The following is a 24,885-nucleotide window of genomic DNA, read 5'->3' as shown; positions in this document are numbered from 1 at the left end:
TATTTATTGTGGTACTAGGGATGGAACCCAGGGGCATTCTACCTCTGAGCTACACCTCCAGCCCTATTTTTTATTTTTTACTTTGAAACAGGGGCTCACTGCATTGCAAAGGGCCTCACTAAGTAGCTGAGGCTGTTTGTGAACTGAGATCCTCCTGTCTCAACCTCCCAAATGCTGGGATTACAGCGTGCGCTACCACGCCCAGCTTATTTGTTTTTTAAACAGGGTCTATTCAGGATGCTGAGAGTCACACTATTTTGCTGGGGCTACCTTTGAACCTGTGATCCTCCTTTCTTAGCCTCCCCAAGTACTGAGATTATAGGTGTACACCATGCCGCCCAGCTCTTTTGGAGAGCTTAATGTTAGTTATTTTGTGGCTTTTGTATGTTTACATTGTTAACTGTAGCTGATGTGCACAGGACACAGTATATTTAGCACCCACTCGCATAGCTCAGCAATTTCTATCGACCATACTTACACAGTTTGCTCAGAATGGTTAGTCAGCAGATAAGCACTGACTTGGAGCTGATTCATGTCATTACTTTCCAAGTTTGGCATCCCTAGTTTTATATATTTAAAAATAAAAAGAGCCGGGCGTGGTGGCGCACGCTTGTAATCCCTGCGCTTGGGAGGCGGAGACAGGAGGATCGTGCAGGTTAGAAGCCAGCCACGCTGGCTTAAGAGACCCTGTTTCCAAATTAAAAAAAAAAAAGTATAAAAATAGGTCTGGGAGTGTAGCCTGGAGGTAGAAGGGCTTACAGGAACCCCAGTACCACAAAAATAAATAAATAAATAAATAAATAAATAAATAAATAAATGGAAAACTTGGAAAAGAGCATTATTTGGACAAGGGGTTGACAGACTTTTCTGTAAAGGGCTAGAGAGTAAACAGTTTAGACTTTGGAAGCCACACAGTGACCTGTCAACGCTGCTATTGTGATATTTGACAATGTACAAGTATATGGGTCTTTTCTTTTCCAGCAGAACTTTACTTCAAGAATGGGAAGCGGGCGGGGGGTTAGAGTTCACTAATGAACACTAACATTCGTCCTTTCTCTCATTTTTCTCCACAGGCAGAAGACCGATCTTTGAAAATATGTATTTGGGGGATAGTCACGTTCCGTCGAATACCTGGTGCTGGTGCTGCCATCGAAAAATCTGGTTACACTCCGAAGAGGCCCGCTACCACTGTAGGACCGAACCACCTCGGCCCTGAGATGAGCGTCCGGCCTGAGCGGGCACACCATGAATAGGTACACCACGATCAGGCAGCTCGGCGATGGGACCTACGGTTCTGTCCTGCTGGGAAGAAGCATTGAATCTGGGGAGCTGATTGCTATTAAAAAGTAAGTTTCATCACGGCCATGGCTCCCTCTTCAGTTACAAGATGGCTTCAACCCACCTTCTCCATTCCCTGTCTTGGAAATATTTCTAAAGGGGAGCGGGTGGGAGACACAGAGAGGAACCTTACATAAGGATTTCTTTGGGTGAGATGAGTGCCGACCGTAACGCTCATGTTGGAGGTCTTCTTACCAATTACTACACGGTTACAAGTGGCAAGAGCTCACACTTTGGAAAAGTACCAATGCCGTGCTAGAAGTACCTGTATGCACTGGTTCTCTTCCAAAGTATTTTCTCACCTTGAGAGGTAGTGATGAACAGGTTAATAAACATCCTTCTAAAGGAGAGGAAACAGAGCATTTAAATGATTCAGTTTGGGTCCTCTGCATGCACTTGTGGTGGTCTGGTAACTTCTGTCTTGTTCCCTTTGTGGGCTTGGTCTTTACATCTGGAGTCTAGACACGTTGTTAGCTGTTGCTACCTAAGAAATCACCCCAAAGCTCAATGGTTTACAACAACGCATGTTTGTTATTTCTCCGTTTCTGTGGGTCAGTGCAGCTTAGCTGAGTTTTCTAGTTCAGAGGGTCTCATGAGGGTACAGTCAAGGTTTGGGCCAGGCTGACCTGGAGTCTCAGTGAAGGCTGGGGAAGGGCCCACTTCCACGCTCGCACACATGTGCAGGCATCATTGAGAACCTGTGTGCTGCTGGACCGAGGGCTTCAGCTCCTTACAGCTGTTGGCCGGAGGCCGCCCCTCACTTCTTTCCAGGGTGGGCCTCTCTTGCTTCATCAAGACACCAGTAATAAGAGTCTTAGGCGGAAGCATAGCTTTTTGCTCTTATAACCAAATCACATAAGAATTGTTCTATTGGTTAGAAGTAAGTCTTCAGAGGAGAATGGGTTCTATAAGGTTTTGAATACCAGGAGGTGGGAGCTTGAGACCATGTTAGAGTTTGCAGGCCATACCCGTCTGCGGCCAGTTGCTGTTTTAGCATCTGCCTTAGAAGCCCTGCATGCATTTCAAACTCATCGTACCCAAAATTGGACTCATATTCAACATGCTCTCCCTCTCTTTCCTTTAGTATTTGTTACCTTAATACGTTGCACTAAGCCAGGTATGGTGGCACCTGCTTGTAATCCTAGTCCTTGGGAGGCTGAGACAGGAAGATCACTGGTTTGAGGTTAGCCTCGGAAAGTCGTGAGACTCTCACCAACCTAGTGTGAGACCCTGTTTCAAAATAAAAATAAAATAGTGCTTGGGGTATAACTCAGAGGTGGAATGCCCCTGGATTCAATCCCCAATACCACACACACACAAAAACTTGAGGGTCCTCCTAACTTCCCTGCCCCTTAGGCCTCACCTTGGTCATCTTGTCCTGTTGATTCTACTAAATATTTATCTGATCCACCTGTTTCTCTGTATCCCACAAAACCTCCCCTTCAGCTCTTTCCATGTACTACCCAACCTCTGTAGATCTGGGTTTCCATTCTTTCTCCTACCCATAGCAGACTGAAGAGATTATCTTAAACATATGACCCTCATTGCTAATTGATTCACCCACATATACCAGACATGCCTGGTGTTCTGCTGTGCTGCAGCCCCTGGTCTCCCGACCTCCATGCCCCTAGCAGTGGAGCCCAGGTCTCCGCCTGCTGCCAGCTCAGTCCTGCACCCTTTGTCGTCCTCACCACCGACTCCGCAGTCTCTGGACTCTTTTCCTGACTTCCTGGAATCACCTCCCAGACCAACTGCCTGCACCTAAGTCCTTGCCTTTGCTGGTGGAAGAGGCCCAACTTAGAGCGTGCAACGTCTTCCGGTCAGTTTTACAATCAGGTGGCACATCTTAAAAGCGACCTGCCAATGGCTGGGTCTTGTGGCCTCGGTCCCTCCGTGGCCTCCTGCCACTGCCCCTTGCCTGGGAGCTTCAGGCTTGCTGTCCTTCTAGCTGCTGCTGCTTCCGTATTTGTTTGTTTATTTATTTATTTATTTATTTTAATTTTGGTACTGGGGATCAGACACAGGGGACAAGCATTCTACCTCTGAGCCACACCTCCAGCCCCATTTTGTTTTTTATTTAGAAGCAGGGTCTTGCCAAGTTACTGAGGACCTCGCTAAGTTGCTGAGGCTGGCCTTGAACCTTCGGTCCTCCCATCTCAGTCTCCCAAGTACTAGGATTACAGGCATTCACCACCACACCTGGATCCTTATAGCTTCCTGAATGCAGCAAATATTTTGCTACTTAGATCCTTTCTCCTTCCCCTTGATATTTCCCACTTCATGCCCCCTACCTGGCTAAATTTTTTTCTCATCCTTCAGTACTGATTAAGATATCTCTTCATCAGAGGAGTAGTCTCTTATGTCCAAGACTAGATTAGGTTCCTCTGAGGTTTATTCTTTTATTGCTTTGTATCTTTTCAATAATTTACTCCAAGCTGGGCGTGGCGGTACACACTTGTAATCCCAGCATTCAGGAGGCTGAGACAGGAGGATTGCAGGTTTGCAGCCAGCCTCAGCTACTTAGTGAGGCCCTCTGCAACTCAGTGAGACCCTGGTTCAAAATAAAGAATAAGAAAAAAATAGGGCAGGGGATGTAGCTAAGAGGGAAAATGCCCCTGGGTTCAAAGAAAAAAGTTTACTCCAGAAAATGATTGCCTCTCTTCCTGCAACAATGTCAGTTCCATGAGGGATATCTTTCTTAACTTTGCATCTTTACTGGCAAAATGCATACCACATGGCAGAGGCAAAATAATATTTGGACGTGAATAAAGGAATTGATCACTCAACCAGGAAACACTGTGACAAGGGTCAGAGTGTCAGAGGGAGGTGGGGTGATGGAGCTGGTGTATTAGTAACCAGCAGCGAGACCCTGGGAGAGCCAGGTGCCTTCTCTACATGATCGTGACCTGACTTGTCCATCGGTTTCACAAGGCAACATAACAATGAATGAGCAAGCTGGGCGTGGTGGCACACGCTTGTAATCGCAGTACTTGGGAAGCTGAGACAAGAGGGATCGAAGGTCTGAGGACAGCCTCAGCAAGAAGTGAGACTTTGACCAACCTACTGAGACCCTGTTTCAAAGCAAAAAAATAAAATAGAGCTGGAAGTATAACCTGGAAGTAGAATGACCCTGGGTCCCATCCTCAGTACCACACATATGCACACAAACAAAAAAAAAAAAAAGAGAGAAAGAAAGATAAAAGAAATGAATAAGTGAATGTGGTTATGCTCCTTTAAAAATCTCATTTATGGAAACAATTTTAATACAACTTTCACATGTCATGAAATAATATTCATCTTTTGAATTATTTCCCAAAAACACAAGTGTTGTAGTTTGTGGGCTACTAAAAAGAGGTGCTTAGGTAGATTTGGCCTATGGACCATTATTGTCAACACCTGCATTCAAGGACCTAGAACTGTGCCGTCCAATATAGTAGTGAGTGAGCCACCATCCATGATACCTAAATTTGAATTAAGTTACAGTTAAAGTCGGGTCCTGTGTTTCACTAGCCGTGTTCCATGGTCAGGGGCTGCCCTAAGGGACAGCACAGGACAATCTCACCAACACAGATAGTTGTATTAGTCAGCTCTGGTCTAGAAGGTTAAGCCTGGCAGGTTCTCCCCACAGAAGGTTGGCTCAGTAGCAGTAGAGTAAGAGAATTGTCCAAGTTCTTTGCATTGTACCACACTGCTGCTGATGGGAAATTGTGTGACTTAGGGTTGATTTTATTGCCAGTTTTTTTTTTTTTTTTTTTTTTTTTTTTGGTGGTACTGGGGTTCCTAGAAGCCCTTCTACCTCCGGGCTACACTCCCAGACCTATTTTTACATTTTTATTTGGAAACAGGGTCTCCTAAGCCAGCGCACGCGGCTGGCTTCGAACCTGCGCGATCCTCCTGTCTCTGCCTACCAAGCACGGGGATTACAAGCGTGCGCCACTACGCCCGGCTATTGCCGTTTTTTTTTTTTTTAATGTTGTTTTGGATAGTATATTATTTGGTAGAAATTAAAAGCAACTTCAAGCACTATTGACTAGGTTCAGAATGAAAACATTTTTTTTAAATAAAGTTTAATATATTACTTGGAATAAGCATACTATTTCTTTCTTCTCTTTTAGAATGAAAAGAAAATTTTACTCCTGGGAAGAATGCATGAACCTTCGGGAGGTTAAGGTATTTATTAATATACCAGGGAACAATTTATATTTGGCTGATTAAAATAGATTCATATATGGTTTTCACTGATGCTGAAGAAGTGGGGAAAAGATTTTATTCAGCTAATAGCTGAAAGTAGAAGACTGCTATGTTATTGGTATGTGATTATATTAGTGAATATGTTATTGAATTGGCGAATATTATTAGTGTTATTATTGTATTAGTGGGATATGTTATTGAGTTAGTGAATATTATTAGTGAATCTTTTTAGCAAATATATTGCTATTAGGAAGCTTTTATCTTTCATGATTTATCAACACATTTTGACATAAATAAATTGAGTGCGTTGATCTAGTGAATTATTGTTGCCACTGAAGGTGATTGTTGCTAATTATGAACATAAAGGACCATCTCTTTCTTTGTGGGGTGTTTTTCTTTGACACAATAGTGGTGCCTATTTAAGTGCTTGCTCTAGTAAACTGTAGTCTGTTGTGTGTGATGGACTCCTTGGGTCAAGGTGGGAACTGCGTTGGTGTCGCGAGGCACTCATCTTAACTTTTACTCAGTCTTCTGACTCGGGTCACTGGTCCCTTTCTTTCTCATGTCTTTCTCTTCGTCCTATTCCAGCTCTCTTTTTGTCTCCATCTACTTGGGCTTTTCATGTGTAATTCTCTTCCTTGTGCCCCAGAGGGGTCCTTCTGATGCTCTCTGGCCTGTTTGAGGCACCTATAGAATCCTGAAACCAGCCTTTCTGTTTTTTCACAGGACTCCTGTAGGTGGAAGGGGGCTTCAAGCTTAGAGCGGGGATCTGTAGACTCTTCCTGTAAAGGGCCAGGTAGTAAATCGTCTACATTTCATGGACCAAAAGGTGGCTTATATAGATAGGTACATGTGTAATAAGAGTTAAAGCAGACTTCCATAAAATTTTAATTTATCAAGCGTAAGATATAATGTAATATTAATAATCGGATGTAATCTTTTGCATTTCAAGTCTTCCAGTGGCACGAATGACATTTTGGGGTGGGGGACGACATTACATTGAACTTAGAGTTCAAAGTTAGTGTTTTCTGTCATCAAATGGATTGTGCATGTTCATCTGTTAAAACTAGTCCTGGCTGGGCGTGGTGGCGCACGCTTGGAATCCCAGCTCTTGGGAGGCTGAGACAGGAGGATCGCACAGATTCGAAGCCAGCCTCAGCTACTTAGCGAGGCTCTCAGCAATTTAGTGAGACCCTGTTTCCAAATAAAGTATAAAATAGGTCTGGGAGTATAGCCTGGAGGTAGAAGGCCCCTGGGTTCCACCCCCAGTACCACAATAAAACAAAACAAAACAAAACAAAAAACTAGTCTCGCCGGGCGTGGTGGCGCACGCTTGTAATCTCAGCACTGGGGAGACTGAGATGGAAGGATCGCAGTTTGCAGACGGCATCAACTACTTAGTGAGGCCCCTTGCAACTCAGTGAAACCCTATTTCAAAATAAAGAATAAAATAGTAGGGCTGGGGGTGTAGCTTGGAGGTAGAATGCCCCTGGGTTCCATCTGCAGTACCACAAAACAAAAACAAAAAGAAAACTAGATTTAGCTCCTGGACTATACAAGACTACAGGTGGTGGGCTGCATTTCACTTATGGTTCATCGTGTGCCAACCCCTTGTCAACAAAATAAAATCTCCAGAAGATCCAAAAACATAATAGATAAGAAAAAAGGAGCTGGGCGTGATGGCTCACACTTGTAATCCCAGCACTTGCGAGGCTGAGACAGGAGGATCGCACAGGTTTGAAGCCAGCCTCAGCTTCTTAGCGAGGCTCTCAGCAATTTAGTGAGACCCTGTTTTCAAATAAAGTATAAAATAGGTCTGGGAGTATAGCCTGGAGGTAGAAAAGCCTGTGGATTCCACCCCCAGTACCACAAAAACAAAACAAAAACAAAGAAACAAAGGATGATCCAGTGGCATTTTCTCAGTGAAATGAAGTTCTTATAGCTGAGAGATTTGGGATGTTAAACCTTTACTTTTCTCTACCACTAACTGTGCATTAGTTTTCATGGAAGAGAAATTACTTGTGTAATCAGCTTAGAAAAACTAAAAGCACAAAGCATCTTAGGAAGCAAGTGGTAGCCTTGGCGAGATGGTTGGAAGAACTGCCCCTCCAGCTGTTGACCACTGACATTTCCCACTCTTCTCTTGCTGCCATTTCCCCACCTTGCCTGCCTTTCCCAACCCTCACACAAACTTACTGGCAGTGGTCCATGGCCAACCACTGACCCTGAAGGAAGGAGGGAAGGAAGGAAGGAAGGAAGGAAGGAAGGAAGGAAGGAAGGAAGAAGGGGGCAGAGAGGAGACACCGTGCAAGGCTCCTCTTCTCATCCCCTTCCTGTGGTCCTGATTTCTGCCTGTTGATGCAGAAGGGATAGAAAAAGAATGGCACTAAAGGACACTTGACATCATCATTTCTCATGTCTTACTTAATCCTGGCAAGAAGAGGAAATGTGGGCCATCCTGCATTCCGGTGCCCATTATGCAATGGTGCCTCTTTCTTCATATCTTTTCTTTTGCATTTCCATCTGCTCACCCATCTCCGTGGCTGCCTCTGGAGAGCTTGTCACATCAGGGAGATTCTACACTGATGACCTGCCGCAGGGAGGAGAATCCTTGCTCCTGTCACGCTGGGGGGAAACGGGACCAGTGACGTTTCTTTGAATCGCTGTCTTACGTGGTGCTGCGGTGTTCCCAGCTCTTTCCTGGTGTAACAGGCAGCTTATATCCTGCCTCCTCTATTCTGAAGCTGTGCTTTTCTATTTATTTGGTTCTTGTTTTTTAACTGTCTTAACTTCTGTTTAGATCCTAGCTCCAACAATTTCTCCTCCTCCTCCTCCTTCTCCCCCTCCTCCTCCTCCCATCTTTAAACTCTTCCTTTCCGGTCTACAAATGCACCCACTTTTCTCCCTCTGTTAGTCACCTTTTTGTCACTATAACCAAAATACCTGACAAGAACAACTTAGAGAAGGAAAGATTTATTTGGCTCATGATTGCAGAGGTTCAGCTCATGACTGGTCATCTCCAAGGCAGAAATAGCATGTGCAGCAGAGGAAAGCTTCTCAATTTATGGCGGCTGGAAAACAGGGGTGGCTGGGGCCATGTAATCCTCAAGGCCGTGCCCTGAGTGATGTGCTTCCTCCAGCCAAGCCCACCACTGAACCTCGCTGCATCAGGGGGGCTGCCTCCAACACATGAGCTTTGGGTGACACATCCCCTATCCAAGTCATATATACTCCCTAATTCAAAAAAGCCCCAGAATTTTCCCTCCTTGGCTTCCCCCCTTTCCTCTCTGTACCTTATCTTCCAAACTCCTCCCTGCAGTGCCCTCACACATTCCATTGTCTTTTCACCCTCATTGAGTCGGGCATCTCCTCCAGCAATGTTACTGAAGTTACAAGATTTGCCAGATGTTGCTCAATGGGTATATATATACCTGACATCCAAACAGCGAGTTCTCTGCCCACTTCTCCAACCAGTCTTCTAGATGCGCCTCCTTCAGAGGCCCTGTGGGTGACTCTTACCCTCGTGGCTCCAGCACAGCGTCTGCACTGCTTTCCCACACTGACCTAGGCTGGGCCTCCCTCTCCTTCACACTCTTGTCTAGGTACAGCTCTCCCTTCAGTCTGTGCTCTCGATGGCCATTCAGTGTTTGCTGATTATCTGTTGTTTTTTATTCCTTTGACACTTAATATGATTTTCCTTATTTTGCTACATGGATTTTTAATTCATGCCTTTCTTTCTGATTCGGTTGTCTCTTAAGAGCAGATGCTATGTCTTAAGCGCCAGGATATTATGGAGTCCAGTACAGTGTAGTTTTAAGAGTTGAGAACCTATGACACAACTCTTGTAATCCTAGTACTTGGGAGGCTGCAACAAGAGGATCACAGGACTGTAATGCTCTCAGCAAACTAGAGAAACCTTGTTTCAAAAAAACAAAACAACACACAAAAACTAAAAAGGGCTGAAGGTGTAGTTTGGAGGTAGAACGCCTCTGGGTTCAATCCCTAGTACCACACACACAATATATATATATATATATATATATATATATATATATATATATATATATATATATATATATGGCTGGGACTCTAGACTCTATCTCAGAGGTAGAACAGCCCTGGGTTGAAGCCTCAGTATCCACACACACACACACACACACACACACACACACACCAGAGAGGAGAAAGGAAGGAAAGAAGGAAAGGAGGGAGGGAGGGAGGGAGGGAGGGAAATCTTCTGATCAGTCCCTGAGGAGGGCAGAATTGATCATCTCCAACTGGAATCTCCAGCCAGGGGGACCGACCCATGTGGACCATTTGAATAGGTTTGATTCGCTATTTATGCTTCTCTCCTCTGACACAAGTGGCCTGCCTCTACCCCTCCTTTGGAAACCTTTCCCGAGCCAAACGAGATGCTTCTTTCTAGAAATCTATCTCTGTAAAGTGAGTCACATGAGGTTCTCCACACAATGCTAATTCTTTTTATATTAAACTAATATAAATTTTAACTTGCATATGAGCCTCATTTAGAAACAAGAGCTGTTGCTGGCCATGGGGGCACATGCTTGTAATCCTAGCTACTCAGAAGACTGAGGCAGGAGGATGGCAAGTTTGAAGCCAGCCTCAGCAGCTTAGTGAGACCCTGTCTCAAAACAACAAGGGCTGGGGATACAGCCCAGTGGTAGAGCACCCCTGGATTCAATCTCCAGTGTTTCCAAAAAAGAAGAAGGAAGAGGAGCAGAAGGAGGAGGAAGAGGAGAAGGGAAAAGAAAAGTAAAACAAAACTAAAAGATAAAGAAACGAGAGCTATGTGCCACTCAGACCTGGCTCAGTAATTCATCCCCCAAACAGACGTCAGGCTAAGAGCTGAAGGTACCACACATCTTGTCTAGAATTCTCTTCTAGAAAAGCTCTAAGCCCTTTTCATTTCTCTGCATGAATTTGCCTTGAAGCCGCTCATCCAGGGTCTATCGCGGCCACTGTTTGGGATGTATCTGAAGCAAACTACTGGGAAAGGCTGGATCAGTCTGGAGAATCCCATGAGTACTTACAAGTTAAGCAATGTTTACCTTTGTTACTCATGGAGAACCAGGAATCCAACCCAACTAAAAGAAAGCATTAGCCTAGTTGGGTCATTCTGGAAGGATCTGGCCAAAAGAGTTGAGAATCCCTGCCAGAGCAGTGACGTGGCCAGAACTTGTTCTTTGGGGGAAAGGTTCTAGAAGAGTCTTATTTTGTTCTCATTCGCTGACCACATTTCCTTGATCTCCCCAGCTGCTTGGAGTGGTACTTGATCATGCCCCACGTCCCGAGCTCTGACCCTTGGGTACCTTATTACCAAGTGTCCTTCCGGACTTGGATACTCATTTGAGCACTTCCATCTTGGAACAAAGATTTTTTTTTTTTTTTTTTTTTTGTCTTTCAGTAAACGGGATGCTCATTTTGGTGAAATCCAAAGATAAATTTATTGCAAAGATAAATTTATTACAATTTATTGTTATCGGGATCAGTGTTCTATGAGGAAAAGACTTTGGGGATTCAAGGGTTCATTTTACTAGCCAAAGTGACCCTTGAGGCTTTCTTGAAGGACACCATGTATCAAATTCAGATCATCCAATGAGCAGACCAACAGTCGGATGTCTCCAGAGGTTGGATATGAGTAGGACTGCTGCTCAATAATACAGTTTTTATTCACCACTGGAGAACTAATAATAGAAACAAATATACCCAGGCTGTACTCATATGCACTCACAAAATTACAGATGTGGGAGCATGAGTCATCAAAAGGTCACGTGCCATTTTCTGACCACCTCTTGTTCCCATCTACTGCCCAACTTTCTTATTTTTGTTGTTTTGGGAAGCAAAGGGCTTTCTCTAATCTCACTACAGGATCTTTCCAATGAGGTGTCTCTATTTCCTCCTGTGTAATTAAGGTTCACATTGTCAGGAAGAGCGTTCTACGTCTCATGGACACACAAGTCAGACAAAAATCAAGAGAGGAGTCAGCCTCCGTCTGTTTGAGCAATTTCCTATTTAAAGAGCTTGCAGACTATTGGTGGCTGAGCTCAGCTCGGAGCAGCTGCATTCTTCAGAGCTAGAAAATTCAAAGCCTCAGCTTCTTTATTAGTTCCCTTCTGGCCGTTTCCACAGCCTGAATGAATTCCACGGTCTGGAGGGGGTGAGCTGAAAATAGCCCTGGCTCGCTGCTGGTGCTGGGCACAGCCAGGAATACCAGTTACTGGTTGAATACCATCTTCTAGTCTGTTCATAAAAATGTTTTTTTCTAGGTAAAGTTACTCTTGACTTCAGAGAAACACTGTCTATTAAATTGTGAATAAAAAATATCAGGGCATGTCTGTAGTTCTAAAATTAGGTGTACTGCCTAAGGGTACGTAGGATTACTTTTCTTTTTCAACAACGTACTTGCTCTAATTTTCTTTTGTGTGTGTATATATATTTTCTTCTTCTTTTAGTCACTAAAGAAGCTCAACCATGCCAATGTAGTAAAGTTAAAGGAAGTTATCAGGGAAAATGATCATCTCTATTTTATCTTCGAGTACATGAAGGAAAATCTTTATCAACTCATTAAAGAAAGGTACAGTTTGATCATTATGATCTGAGAGATACATACTGCAGAGTGTGTGTGTGTGTGTGTATGTGTGTGTGTGTGTGTGTGTGTGTTCTGATTTTGTTTAATTTAGTCTCCCAGTTCTTTTCTCCAGTTGTTAAAAGTCAGGCTCTTGGACTTTGATGCTGAAAGCCACCAGCTAGATGAGGGACCAGCCACGTGCCTCCCCTGGAGGTCCATGAAGGCTTCAGATGAGCTGCTTTCACTGAGGCAGTGTTCTTTTTGCCCAAAGAAGCTCAAAGATCTTTCACACAGTCTGCGGTTGTCCATTCCCACAAGGACACAGGGGCAGAGCAACTTCAAGTCAGGGGGATACACAGCTTCTTTTCTTTGGGAACCTCCTTTGAAAACTTCTAGGTCTATTTCCATTCCTCTCTGACTGCAGTGCCCAGGTGCTTGTGTACTAGGAAGAGGAGACTAATAGGAAACTTAACTGCTAGGGTAATTTTGAACTTTGAAAGTGAACCATGTAAGCTAGGCATGGAGGTGCATACCGGTAATCTCAGTACTTGGGAGGCTGAGAAAGGAGGATCATAGGTTCAAGGCCCACAGCACTGTAACAAGACTGTCAGCAACCTAACAAGACCCTGTTTCAAAACAAAAATATAAAAAGGGCTAGGATGTAGCTCAGAGGTAGAATGCCCCAGGGTTCAGTCCCCAGCAACACACACACACACACACACACACACACACACACACACACACACACAGTGAACCATGTAGAGTCCCTGGGTAGCAAAGAGAATGCAATTTGTAGAATCCTTTTGACCGAACATATCACATCTTCACTGTTAATATCAACAATGAAACTAGGGGTAAAATAGGAACATCCATTGCATCTCATAAGGCCTTCATCCCAAAGACCTCAACTTTTTCCTGCACTCAAGTTTTTTGTGAAGTTTTAGTTTATATCATGGAGAGAGATTTTTTTTTAATTTTTTTATGTTATTTTAGAGGTTTATATCATGGAGAGTTTAGTTTATATCAAGGAGAAAAGAATTTTAAATTTTTTATGTTATTTTAGAAGGATTTTTAAATGATAAAATGTTTAGTCTTTTCTTTATAAGGTATCTGAATGTTTGGGGCAGTTATAAGATAGCCCCTCTGTATGGACAAATGATTGTTTTTCTTTGGTATTTAATATAAAAGGAGCTGACCAAAAATTAGTATAACAGCAAATATTGCCCTAATTTCTTATGATATACTCAATAAAACAAGATAGCAAGGATTTACTTTTAATACCTAAGCCCAGATTTGTAATTTTGTTTTCCTTTACTCCATACAGAAATAAATTGTTTCCTGAATCTGCTATAAGGAATATCATGTATCAGATATTGCAAGGACTCGCATTTATCCACAAACACGGTAGGTGACCTGGAGAATTGTGCTTTTGAATAGCAGCAAAATGTCGTCAATTAGAAGTTGTAGGAAGCCGGGCATGGTGGCGCACACTTGTAATCCCAGCATTCGGGAGGCTGAGACAAGAGGATTGCGGTTCGAGGACAGCCTCAGCTACTTAGTGAGGCCCTCTGCAACTTAGTGAGACCCTGTTTCAAAACAAAGAATAAAAAAAAGAGGGCAGGGGATGTAGCTTGGAGGTCAAATGCCCCCGGATATCATCCCCAAACCCACAAGAAAAAAATCGTAGGAAGCGTGAATGTCTTTTGGAACTTGAGTTCTAAAATTTTCAATGATCATGTCCTTGTGTTTTTGTTCTTTAAGCTTTAATATTATATTTGTTATAGATCTGAGAACTATCCCGACCATAACCGATATATTATTGAGAAACCTCAGAATCAAATTTTAAGACATTTTTCATATCCCTGGAGCAAATCACTAATATTCCTTCACTATGGCATCTCATTTTTCTAAAATACTTATATTTCAATTTGTTTCTGAAGGATTTAAAAGTGGCCTAGTAAGATCGATTGCAACACAGGAAAATAAAATAAATTATAGATTAGCAAATGGGAAAAAAGAGACAAAAAGCAAAGCAAGCCGTGGGTCTAGCTAGAGGTGAAATCACTCCTCGAATCGCCGGTTGGCGAGTTTTATTTCAGTGGAAGCAAGACACAGATGTGGGTGTGAGCTTGTCATACCAAGCAAAATAGGAAACAACCAGTCAGAACCTATGTAGTTTCCCAAGGTAAAAACAGAGCAAAAAATTAGTTCCGCCAAAAGAAAGCAAAACTATTATTGATACCAAAACCAAAGAAAAACTTGTGTCACAGGCCCTTTAGAGGGGATAGCATGTCAGGTGACACAGTGTCAGGTCAGATAGAGGAATCTGTCATAGCCTTCAACGTAGGCTCGTTACATCACACAGTTCAAGAGAACAGTTCTGCTGAGGCCCACTGCGATTTGCTGCAGGGAGGATCTGCGTAGTCTAGGGAGAGATTTAGAAGAGCCAGAGTAGCTGACAACTGTATACCCTTCAGGAAATCTGCCGTCTCTATTTGTCTTCTAAGCTGAGCTTTTGAAAGGTTTTAAGCAGCGATGAGTCTGAGGCTGTAATCTCCAGCAACTATCTGGAGGTTTGCTAATCTTTACTAACTAGACACAGGCTCACATGGAGTCGGATCGATGACCTTCTTGGGAGTTCAGTGCTGCCAGATGGACATTTGTATGGGTGAAGCCAGAAGCCCTCTAAGAAGGTCATTTGAGGTCATTTTAACACGCAGACAGATGGGCAACGTGGCTGCCTTTGCACAGGCAGAAATCCGTTCAGTCTCCAGCTGAAGATGTTGTCGCTGTTGTCAATACTGTACCAACAGCGGAGTTCCGTTTCCCAGTAAGCAGAAAGGGTTGCAACCCTTTGACGACACAGTTCAGAGGGTCGAATTGGCAGTGAGTAGTCTTCTGTTGCGCAAGGTGGCACAGTGCATCTGGGATCATTTCAAGCTTGCTCTTTACTCCCCCGCCAAGTAGCCCCTCACAGAGATTTAGTGAAACATAAGCAGATATAAGATACTTCTGCAAATCTCTATCAGCAGGTCATAGGCAAGACTGAGTCCAGTCTTGAAGCAATTGTCATGAAGAGCTTCAAGAACAAACCATCTCTGAGTCCACTGGTATTTATAGAAGTAGCACTTTAGTCTTTATTCACAAGGGATGATATGAATTTGCAAACCACTGAAAACTTCCGGCAGGGTGTCTTAGGGACAGAGAGAAGGTCGCTGACTAGATTTAAGAGCTCCAGGAAAAGGTATAATGAGAAAGCAAAGGAAGTTGCCAAAGAGCTATGTCAACCAGCAGGCTTCCAGATAGCAAGCAGTCACCGTGTTCCAGTGACCTGGGCTGTTTGCTTAGGACTGGAAACCGAGACCCTAAAGGAAAGGAAAGATTCTTGGACTTTCTTCTTTTCTTTTCCTTTTTGCTACTTTTCATGAGACTCAAAGAACTTGTATTCTTTCATGCAGGTCTTTACCCAATCAAATGGTTGTCTATACACAGGCACATACACACCACACATAGGCACCCATCCACACACAAACATGCCCCCAGCTTTATGTACACACAGCAGCCACCTCTATAATACACCCAAATGTACTTGCATGTACAAAACCGCTCGTCCATTCACACAAATACACATGCACGGACACACACGTATATTTGTAGCTAATAATTTAGCACCAGTTACCATCACGGCCCTTTGGAATTCTGCACAGCTTCCCTCTTGTGCCTCAGACACTTACGCTGTGTGTGGAAACTGCCAGAGAAGGCTTAGCACTGAGGTTGGACCTCTGCCTTTGTATTCTCAGTACCACCACCATTGCCAAAAATCCTTGTTGACACTTTCCCACCAGTCATGTGTCCAGTTCTTGTTTGAACTTAATAACATGTCATCTGTTACTTCATTTATTTCCTTGCCAATTGCTCAGGTAAGAAGAACAGATGGCATCTGTTCCTTTCAAAGAAAAGAAAATGGGTTCAGAGAAGTTTAAAAACCCGAGCTGGGCGTGGTGGTGCACACTTGTAAACCCAGCATTTGGGAGGCTGAGACAGAAGGATCTGGGTTTGTGGCTAGCCTCAGCTAATTAGTAAGGTCATTTGCAACTCAGTGAGATCCTGTTCCCAAATAAAGAATAAAAAATTGGGCTGGGGGTGTAGCTCGAAGGTAGAATGCCTCTGGGTTCTATCCCTGGTAACATACACACACATACACACACACACACACACACACACACACACACACACACACACACACCTTTAAAAACCCACCAGAGGTCCCAGTGCAATAGAGTGGTAGAAGGTAGATTAGTTCAGATAGTCTGTGCCTGTCTGTCATGCTTCACTAGGAAAACTTGTCTGTCCTCAGCTGGGTGTACTGGTGCACATTTGTAATCCTAGTACTCCAGGGTCTGAAACAGGAGGGTCCTAGGTTTGAGGCCAGCCTCAGCAACTTAGTGAGACCCTGTATCAAAATAAAAAATAAAGCCAGGCATGGTAGCCCACACTTGTATTTGGGAGGCTAAGACAGGAGGATCGCAGGTTCAAAACCAGCCTTGGCAACTTAGCAAGGCTTTCAGCAACCTAGTGAGACTCTGTTTCCAAATAAGAAATAAAAAAATCGGAAGCTGGTAATGGTGGCACACACTTAAAACCCTGGGACTTGGGAGGCTGAGACAGGAGGATCACAGGTTTGCAGCCAGCCTCAGCCACTTAGGCCCTCCACAACTTAGTGAAACCTTGTTTCAAAATAAAAATAAAAAATAGGGATGGGGGTGTAGCTCAGAGATAGAATACCCTTGGGGTTACATCCCCAGTACCACAAAAAAGAAAGGAAAAATTGGACTGAGGGTATAACTCAGAGGTAGACTGCCTCTGGGTTCAATCCCCAGTACTAATAGATAGATAGATAATAGATGATAGATAGATAGATAGATAGGTAGATATAATAGACAGGGGTGTAATTTGACAGTAGAGTGCCCCTGAGTTCAATCCCCAATCCAAAAAAGAAAAGAAAATCCTGCCTGTTTTCAAAGAGAAAAATAAATAGGAGACGAAGAAAATAATGGTTGTAAGTGGAATAGATACTAATTGTACAGGTTCTGCCCATTTTTGTTGATAAATGATTCCTAGACACACTATGGTTTCTATGTGGTATGGACTTAGCTGTGGCTAGGCGAACAGATACCTTCATATTATCCCTTTTTGCCAGTAGTGGAGAAAAGTATCTAAAGCATCTCCCAGAGTTGTCTAGTGAGCTCCGTGCTCTTCCCTGATCGCTGATTCTCAGTGTGAGAAGGTTCGTGCTGCCCTGGGGAGTAAATCCCTTGGAGAGGGCAGCACAGTACTGCAGGTAGTTGCTATGGCCGTATTTCACGTAGCAGAGCGTCTTCCCCCACGGGGACCAAACACATGGCTCTACTTGGCACGAGTGAGCAAGCCTCAAGCATATGTACTTTGCAGAAATTAAATAATTAATGCAAACAGGCCGTCGTTGTATCCTTGACCTGCCCTTACACATATCTGTCTCACCCTCCTGCAGGTCGTAGGAATGCAGTAGGTCGTTCTGAGGACGTTCGGCCCCAAGAGGTGGCTTCCCACTTCTGTGTGTCACCAGGTCGTGCTGTGTGTGTGTGTGACCTGGAGACAGCCCTTTGCATCTCTGTGTGTTGCTCAGTTTCCTGGCCTTCTTAATAAAAACATTGTAGGCTTAAATTTAGTATTATCTAAAATTCAATCAGCAGAAAAGGTGCACTATGTAAGTGCATGGCGTTTGCGTAATCTCTGGCCATTTTCGTATGTTCATACCGGATTTATCAGTCACAGAGTGTGGGGGAAGGGTAAGCCTTTCTTGTGGCTTGGTGTTTTCCCTGCCCAGTAGTTATTAATGAGAAAGTTAGCGTAACAGGTTTTCTGCCAGGAGGAAAAGGAAGATCCTTCAGCTGGCACACAGTATGCCGAACTTTAATTGCAGGTCCGTCCCTAGTTTTGAACAGGAATGTTCTTACCGTAGCAGCATTCCGCAGTTCTGTGAGCTCTGATTTCCACAGTCGACCAGGAGTCCAGAGGGGTGAACAGTGAAATGGGTTCACTGTTATGGCTGTTACAGCAGCAGAGCACACACCCAGCCAGGAGTCAGGCCGGAGCTGCAGTGCTACCTCTTTAGAGACGGGCACAACACTCGCCTCACAGCTTGAATTCTTATTGGCAGAAAAGCGGTGCTATGACTGCGCACTTCAACAGGTTGTTGGGAAGGTAAAACGAGAGAACTTTCTAACACTAGTACTGGCTCTTATAAGGGTGCTGATGTGCCGAGCACTGCTCTAAAACTTTCAGATATGACATATTTAATCTTGAAACCAGGGCCCAGCTGGTCTGCACACTGACCACTAAGCTGCATTGCCTCTTATGTGGAAATAATAATATTTTGTTAAAACTGAGATAAACACTCTGTAGGTAGGCATGGTGGTGCATGCTTATAATCCTAGTACTTGGCAGGCTAGGACAGGAGAATCATAGGTTTGTTACCAGCCTTAGCAACTTAGTGAGGCTTTCTGCAGCTTAGTGAGATCCTTATTTCAGAACAAAAAATAAAATGGGGCTAGGAGTGTAGGTCAGAGGTAGAATGCCCCTGGGTTAAATCTCCAGTTCCAAAAAAAAAAAAAGGAGGAGGAGGAGGGAAGAGGAAAGAAGAAGAAGAAGAAGAAGAAGAAGAAGAGGAGGAGGAGGAGGAGGAGGAGGAGGAGGAGGAGGAGGAGTCGTCACCATGCATGATACTCCCAACCCTATTTTATAACAGGATCTTACTAAATTGCTAAGGACCATGCTAAGTTGTTGAGGCTGGCCTTGAACCTATAATCCTCCTGTCTTAGCTTCCCGTCTTCCTCAGCCTTTACACCACTCTGGGCTTCCCTTGTACTTTTAATATCTAAGAAATAAGACTCAGAGGTATAAGACCAATAAAAGGTAATTGCTACATTATTCAATAATTGAGAGGGCTAGATGTTCTGCAGACATTAACACATTTGCTATAAAGGCTTATTGTTGAAGATGGTAAAATAGGTACAACATATGTCAACTGACAGATACAGTTTTCCTCCCGGCCCTGCAGTATGAAAGGGAAATGGCTTGGAAGGCTTTGTGGGGACTGGGAATCTTTACTTTGGTTTCATTGGCGCATGGGTTCTCTGTGGAGGTGGGTTAAAGGAAGATAGGATCAGGCTGTTAGGGGAGGTGGTTGGTGTCTGCAGGAGCATGGATCAGGGTAGACGCAGAGTACAAGGTCTGAGTTGTGAGAACAGTGCTCATATCTGAGTGCAAACCCATGTGACCAGATGACCTCACAGGGAGAAACCTCCGGTTCGCTGAGGTGGGTGTTAGACATGGAGCCAGAAGAGATTGCTGTGGAGGGAGCAGAGAACAGATGAGTCATTATAAGAGAAACATCACGTAGTTTGGAAATAGAAATTACCCCACTTAGAGGAGGAAAAGGAACCTGCAAAGAGAAGCAGAATTAATCTGGGCTGAAGAGGACAAAAGCCACAAGTCGGGATTGAGCTGTCTGGATGGAGAGAGAAAGAACTGCTCTTGACACTGTTAGAGTTGATTCATTTCTTGGTGGGGTGGTGAATAATTCATCCACGCCCTTCCTGTTACTCACTTTTCCCATCTGTTCAATAAGGGAGTGATTCCTGCCATTTCTCATTCCATCAGAGTGTTTTTAATGGTCCGAGTTTTGGGGGAAGAGAACCCACGGTCTCTAGTTCCCATATTCCTGGGTCCACGGGAATCATCCTGGTGCGTTCACAAAGGTCACTCTATGGACTGCCCAGGACACCACACATTCTGTGTCCAAGTCCAAGATGAGAGCTCACGGGGAGGCCGTCTGGATGCCGGAGGGTGCTCTGAAGAACAGAGAGTCCAAACACCATGACTCAATTTTAACTGTCTTTGAACAGACATCGCCCACTTGGGCGTGGGTAATCTGTATTTAATTAGGCTGATAATAAGCCATCCAAATGTGTCCTTATCAGAAGTTCTTTTCTTTCATTTTAAAGGCCATTCTTGACTAATATTGAATCACTCTTTGCATTTGGTGACAACTGCAAGTTTGGTTCTTATTGTACTTTAGGGTTGATTTATTGATAATTTGATTAGGATACTTCAAGGAATTGGTATATAGAAGGCTATATATATATATATATATATACACACACACATACGCACACACATATATATATCAGTATAATGTAAAAAAGAATGAAGCAGTGAAATATATTAAAAAGATATTTTATAATACACAAACATGCATATATATGTACACATACACATACACATATGCTAGAAATATAACCACCTTATGTCTCAGTCTAAACATGGGTCTCGCTTCTTTGACCAGTCAGTCCTTGTGTTGTGAAAGCAGAAGCGTCCTGCTGCTGGGAAGGACTCCCTGCTCCCACTTGAGTCTGTCTGGAATGCATTTGCCCAACTCTGCACCTTCATCCTCTTGTCGAGACTGGGATACAGGCTCTATAATGACATTTGCCCTGACCATTTAGGCCAGGCATCGCCAAGACCCATCATTATGCCGTAGAACCATCCAGGTGGAACCTGACCTGGCACTAGGCCCTGTTGTCTTCAGAATGATAAAAGAGAAGAAAGAACGTCCTTCTATTAAAGCGCTGTTGCTTTCCGTGATAAGTCACAATCCATACCACAATTGCCCTTCCATTCGAGCAGAGACAGTCTTTGGCAAGTGACCCTGACTAATAGAGTTAGTTCTGTCAGACGCCCTTGGGTCTAGACTGCAGCTCTGTGAGGCTTCCTCCCTTCCTGCCTCGCACAGCTCTGGTCTGTTCTCTGTTGACCCTCCCTCTTGCAAGACTCAGGTAAATCTGTCACTGTTAGGCTCCTTCATGTTCCCTACCATCCTACACCATTTATTCAATCAGCAGGAATCTACTCTGAGACCGCCACACTCCTACCACTGTGCTAGGCATTTAGCAGAAGTATAAATGTGGCCCCTGAAGCCGGGCGCGGTGGTGTACATTGTAATCCCAGCATTTGGGAGGCTGAGACCAGAGGACCGCAGTTCATGGACAGCCTCAGCTACTGAGCAAGGCTATTTGCAACTCAGTGAGACCCTGTTTCAACAATAAAAAAGACTAAAAGATAGAGCTGAGGGTGTAGCTCGGATGTACAATGCCACTGGTTCCGTCCCCAGTACCATACTGCAAGAAATAAAATAAAATAAATAAATGTGGGCTCTGCCCTTAAAGCAGTACTCAGTCTCGTACTCCATCTGATCAGAAGAGGTCTGCTATGTACATGGGGGCAGCGTAAGAACTAAGCACTGTGGCCATTTGGATTACTTCTGAATCCACGGAGCTCAGCCATTTCTGGCATGGCCTCTGTGACTACTTCTCGGTCACAGAGAACCAATGAATGGAGGAGGCTGGCGTATTAGAATGGTTTCACAGAAGGGAAGCTCAGAGTAAGTCTTAAAGAATGGCAAAGGTTGAGACTGATGCTGGCCCCAAAAAGGAAGGGTTCAACAATTGTGTGTGTGTGTGTGTGTGTGTGTGGCTAGGGATTGAGCCCAGGAGCATTCTAACTTTGAGCTACCTCCCCAGCCCTTTTTATTTACTTATTTTGTTTGGAAACAGGATCGTACATTGCTGTGCTGTCCTTGCACCTTCGATTCTCCTTTCTCAGCCTCCCAAGTACTAGGTTTACAGGTGTGTGCCACCAGTCTTTGCAGTTTCAATAATTTTAATGGGAATTGATGCAACGAACTTAAAAGGAACGAGGAATTTTAGATAATTGAACACACTTTACAATTTACCAATTGATGAAAGAGTTGGAAAAGACATTTGTCTATTGTTTTAAGTAGACTGAAAGGAGTCCCGCCATGTTAAGTAATTTTAAAAGGTTTCATGGAGTCAGGCATGGTAGCACACACTTATAATCCCAGCACTTGGGAGGCTGAGGCAGGAGGACCACAGGCTCATGGCCAGCCTCAGCAACTCGAGGCCCTCTGCAAACTTAGTGAGACCTTGTTTCAAAATAGTAAAATAGGAGTGGGGTAGAATGCCCTTGGGTTCAATCCCCAGTAAAACACACACACACACACACACACACACTGGTTTCATGGAAAGTTTGTTTTAATGTGTGTTCATGTGGGGGGGGGGGTTCGAGGGAAAGATATTGTTTAAGTGATGAGGATATGTGGGAATCCTTAGAAGCTGGAGAAAGGAGGGCCCGTGACAAGGAGACAGTGCAGACGGCAATGAGAGCGAGTGGGAGGGAAGCTGGAGGACGGGAGGGGATGGAGTGCGGGGAGATGATGGGTGGGAAATGCAGCACGGTCCATTGCTGTCTGTACAACGAGGGACCCAACACATTCAGGTGGTCTTTGGCAATATTATAAAAGATTTGGATTTGATTTGGGCGGGAAGGAAACTGACACAGGGGTGACAGTGACCTCTGACTGCTATCCTGTTGGACAGCTCGAGAGTGGTGAATCAGGCACAACAGAGGCGGAAACCTGAGCGCGGCCAGCCCTGGGGCTGCACAGGAATGGTGTCTCCGCGATAGCTGTTAACTTCCCCCATGATGTGCTAGTTAGAACATTGTAATGATCGTGCTAAAAAGTGGTAGCAGCAGCAGCAGCAGCAGCAGAGTTATTTTGCCAGTGAGGGCAGCACGTTGGGACTGAATCACACTGAATGAGGTCCGTGTTGGTAGCCCTCTCAGGAAGTGGGCATAGCTCGCTGGTGGCTGGGTGCTTGAGTACTCTTCGGCAATTGCCATGTTGAGCGTCCCCACGTGTTGAGTTTTCTCCGTCTTTCACAGCATGAGCCTCGGATGCACCCTGTTCTGCTTCCTTAGGCACAGTGATAAGTACTTAACATTTAATCGTGTGCCACACGTGCGCCAAGATCCCAGATATGACTAGATTGTATATACATAAACCCTTTGTGTGTTTCTTCTGTGGTATAAACTTATACTCCTAAGACTGCTGCCTTTTTTTTTTTTTTTTTTTTTTTTTTGTGGTGCTGGGGATTGAACCCAGGGAGATTTTGCCTCCGAGCTATACCCCCCAGCCCAATTTTTATTCTTAATTTGAAACAGGGTCTCAGTAAGTAGCTGAGGTTGGCTTTGAACCCAGATCCTCCTGTTTCAGCCTCCCAAGTACTGAGATTATAAGTGTGCACCACCACGCCCACCTTGACTGTTGCCTTTTGAAATAGTTTTAATCTTGAGGTTGTTTTTTTTTTTTTTTTCTAGCTGACCTGGAGAGAGTAGGAATAATATTTTTTCCTTGAGCGACAGTTTGTTTTGCAAAGTTATATGAGTTGTGATATTTCAAAAGAAGTTGTCTCTCTTGTAAAAGAAAAAAAAATCTTAAAATCAGCTTTCAGCCGATTTTTGCAAACGGAAATGCGTGAACTTCTGTGAGAAGTCCAAGGACGGTGGGGTGAATGCCCAGTGTCCCTGGTGTCCTCAGACTACGTTTTAAGGTTTAGCTGTTATGAAAACATCGATTCAGCTGCAAAGAGTCTTGCAGAAGCAGGCTTGCATTTGGATTCCTCGCTGTTTCCACAGGCTTCTTCCACCGGGACCTGAAGCCTGAGAACCTCCTCTGTATGGGACCAGAACTCGTGAAAATTGCAGATTTTGGACTAGCCCGAGAAATCAGATCAAGACCTCCATACACAGACTATGTGTCTACCAGATGGTGAATAATAGTTTCTCTCAAAATCAATTCCTTCCTTCCTTCCTTCCTTCCTTCCTTCCTTCCTTCCTTCCTTCCTTTTGGGTCTGGGGATGGAACCCAGGGGCATTCAACCTCTGAGCTACACCCCCTGCCCTATTTTTTATTCTTTATTTTGAAATAGGGTCTCATTGAGTCGCGGAGGGCCTCAGTAAGTAGTAGCTGAGGCTGTCCGCGAACCGCGATCCTCCTGTCTCAGCCTCCCGAATGCTGGGATTACAAGCGTGCACCACCACGCCCGGCTTCTCAAAATCATTTCATTGCACTTCTACAAAAAGATACCATTATGCTTAGGATAACATCAGTCATAAATAGGATCTTTTCACTGAGTGAAAGAGCACAGTCTGAAATACCATTTGTAGGTTTGTGGGCATAGGATGAGGTTAAAAACTTGAATTTCTGGGTGTGGTGGCGCTCACTTGTAATCCCAACACTGGAGGAGAATGACCCTGGGTTCAATCCACAGTACTGACAAAAAATAAAAAATGAAAAATAAAACTTGAGTTGTAGATGAGTCTGGAGTACATGTCTGTAATCACAAGTCTTGGAAGCAGAGACAGGAGAATCTCAGGTTTGAGGCCAGCCTTGGCAATCTAGTGAAAACCTCTGCAATTTAATGAGGCCCTGCTTTAAAATAAATAATTAAAAGGGCTGAGGGTGTAGTTCAGAGGTAGAACGTCCCTGGGTTCAATCCTCAGTACCAAAAGAAAAAGAAAAACCAAACCAACAAAAGAGTGTGTTATAAATAATTTTTATTTTATTTTTGATGCTGGGGGTTAAAGCAAGAGGCCTTCTACCTCCAAGCTACACTCCCAGCCTGATTTTATTTCTTTATTTGGAAAAAGGGCCTCACTAGGTTTCTGAGAGCCTCATTACGTTGCCAAGGATGGCTTTGAACCCGTGATTCTCCTGTTTCAGCCTCCCCAGTATTGGGATTACAAACATACCACCACGCCCCGCATTATAATTTTTTTTTTTTTTTTTGCAGGTCTGGATATAAAAC

General features: G+C 44.1%; 2 protein-coding genes across 3 annotated transcripts in view; both read left to right on the top strand.

Annotated features, from left to right (window-relative positions):
• Positions 1 to 1,096: 1,096 nt before the first annotated feature.
• On the top strand, positions 1,097 to 1,216 carry LOC308266282 (uncharacterized protein; the record flags this gene model as incomplete). The annotated part of the gene is made up of 1 exon (XM_080700412.1): positions 1,097 to 1,216. The coding sequence occupies one exon, from the start codon at positions 1,097 to 1,099 to the stop codon at positions 1,214 to 1,216; it is 120 nt and encodes a 39-aa protein (XP_080556538.1).
• Positions 1,217 to 1,245: 29 nt separating this feature from the next.
• Positions 1,246 to 24,885, top strand: part of CILK1 (ciliogenesis associated kinase 1) — a gene marked incomplete at both ends in the record, with an annotated part of 39,821 nt that continues 16,181 nt past the window's right edge. For both annotated transcript variants that reach the window (XM_080700323.1, XM_080700322.1), the window contains 5 exons: positions 1,246 to 1,346; positions 5,454 to 5,508; positions 12,003 to 12,124; positions 13,443 to 13,522; positions 23,714 to 23,846. In XM_080700323.1, the coding sequence (XP_080556449.1) occupies positions 1,246 to 1,346; positions 5,454 to 5,508; positions 12,003 to 12,124; positions 13,443 to 13,522; positions 23,714 to 23,846 (491 nt within the window). The remainder of the gene's footprint in view (positions 1,347 to 5,453; positions 5,509 to 12,002; positions 12,125 to 13,442; positions 13,523 to 23,713; positions 23,847 to 24,885) is intronic.

This window comes from Muscardinus avellanarius (assembly GCF_963383645.1).
Source record: "Muscardinus avellanarius genome assembly, chromosome: 8".
NCBI lineage: Eukaryota > Metazoa > Chordata > Mammalia > Rodentia > Gliridae > Muscardinus > Muscardinus avellanarius.
This window is presented reverse-complemented; position numbering and strand designations above follow the sequence as displayed.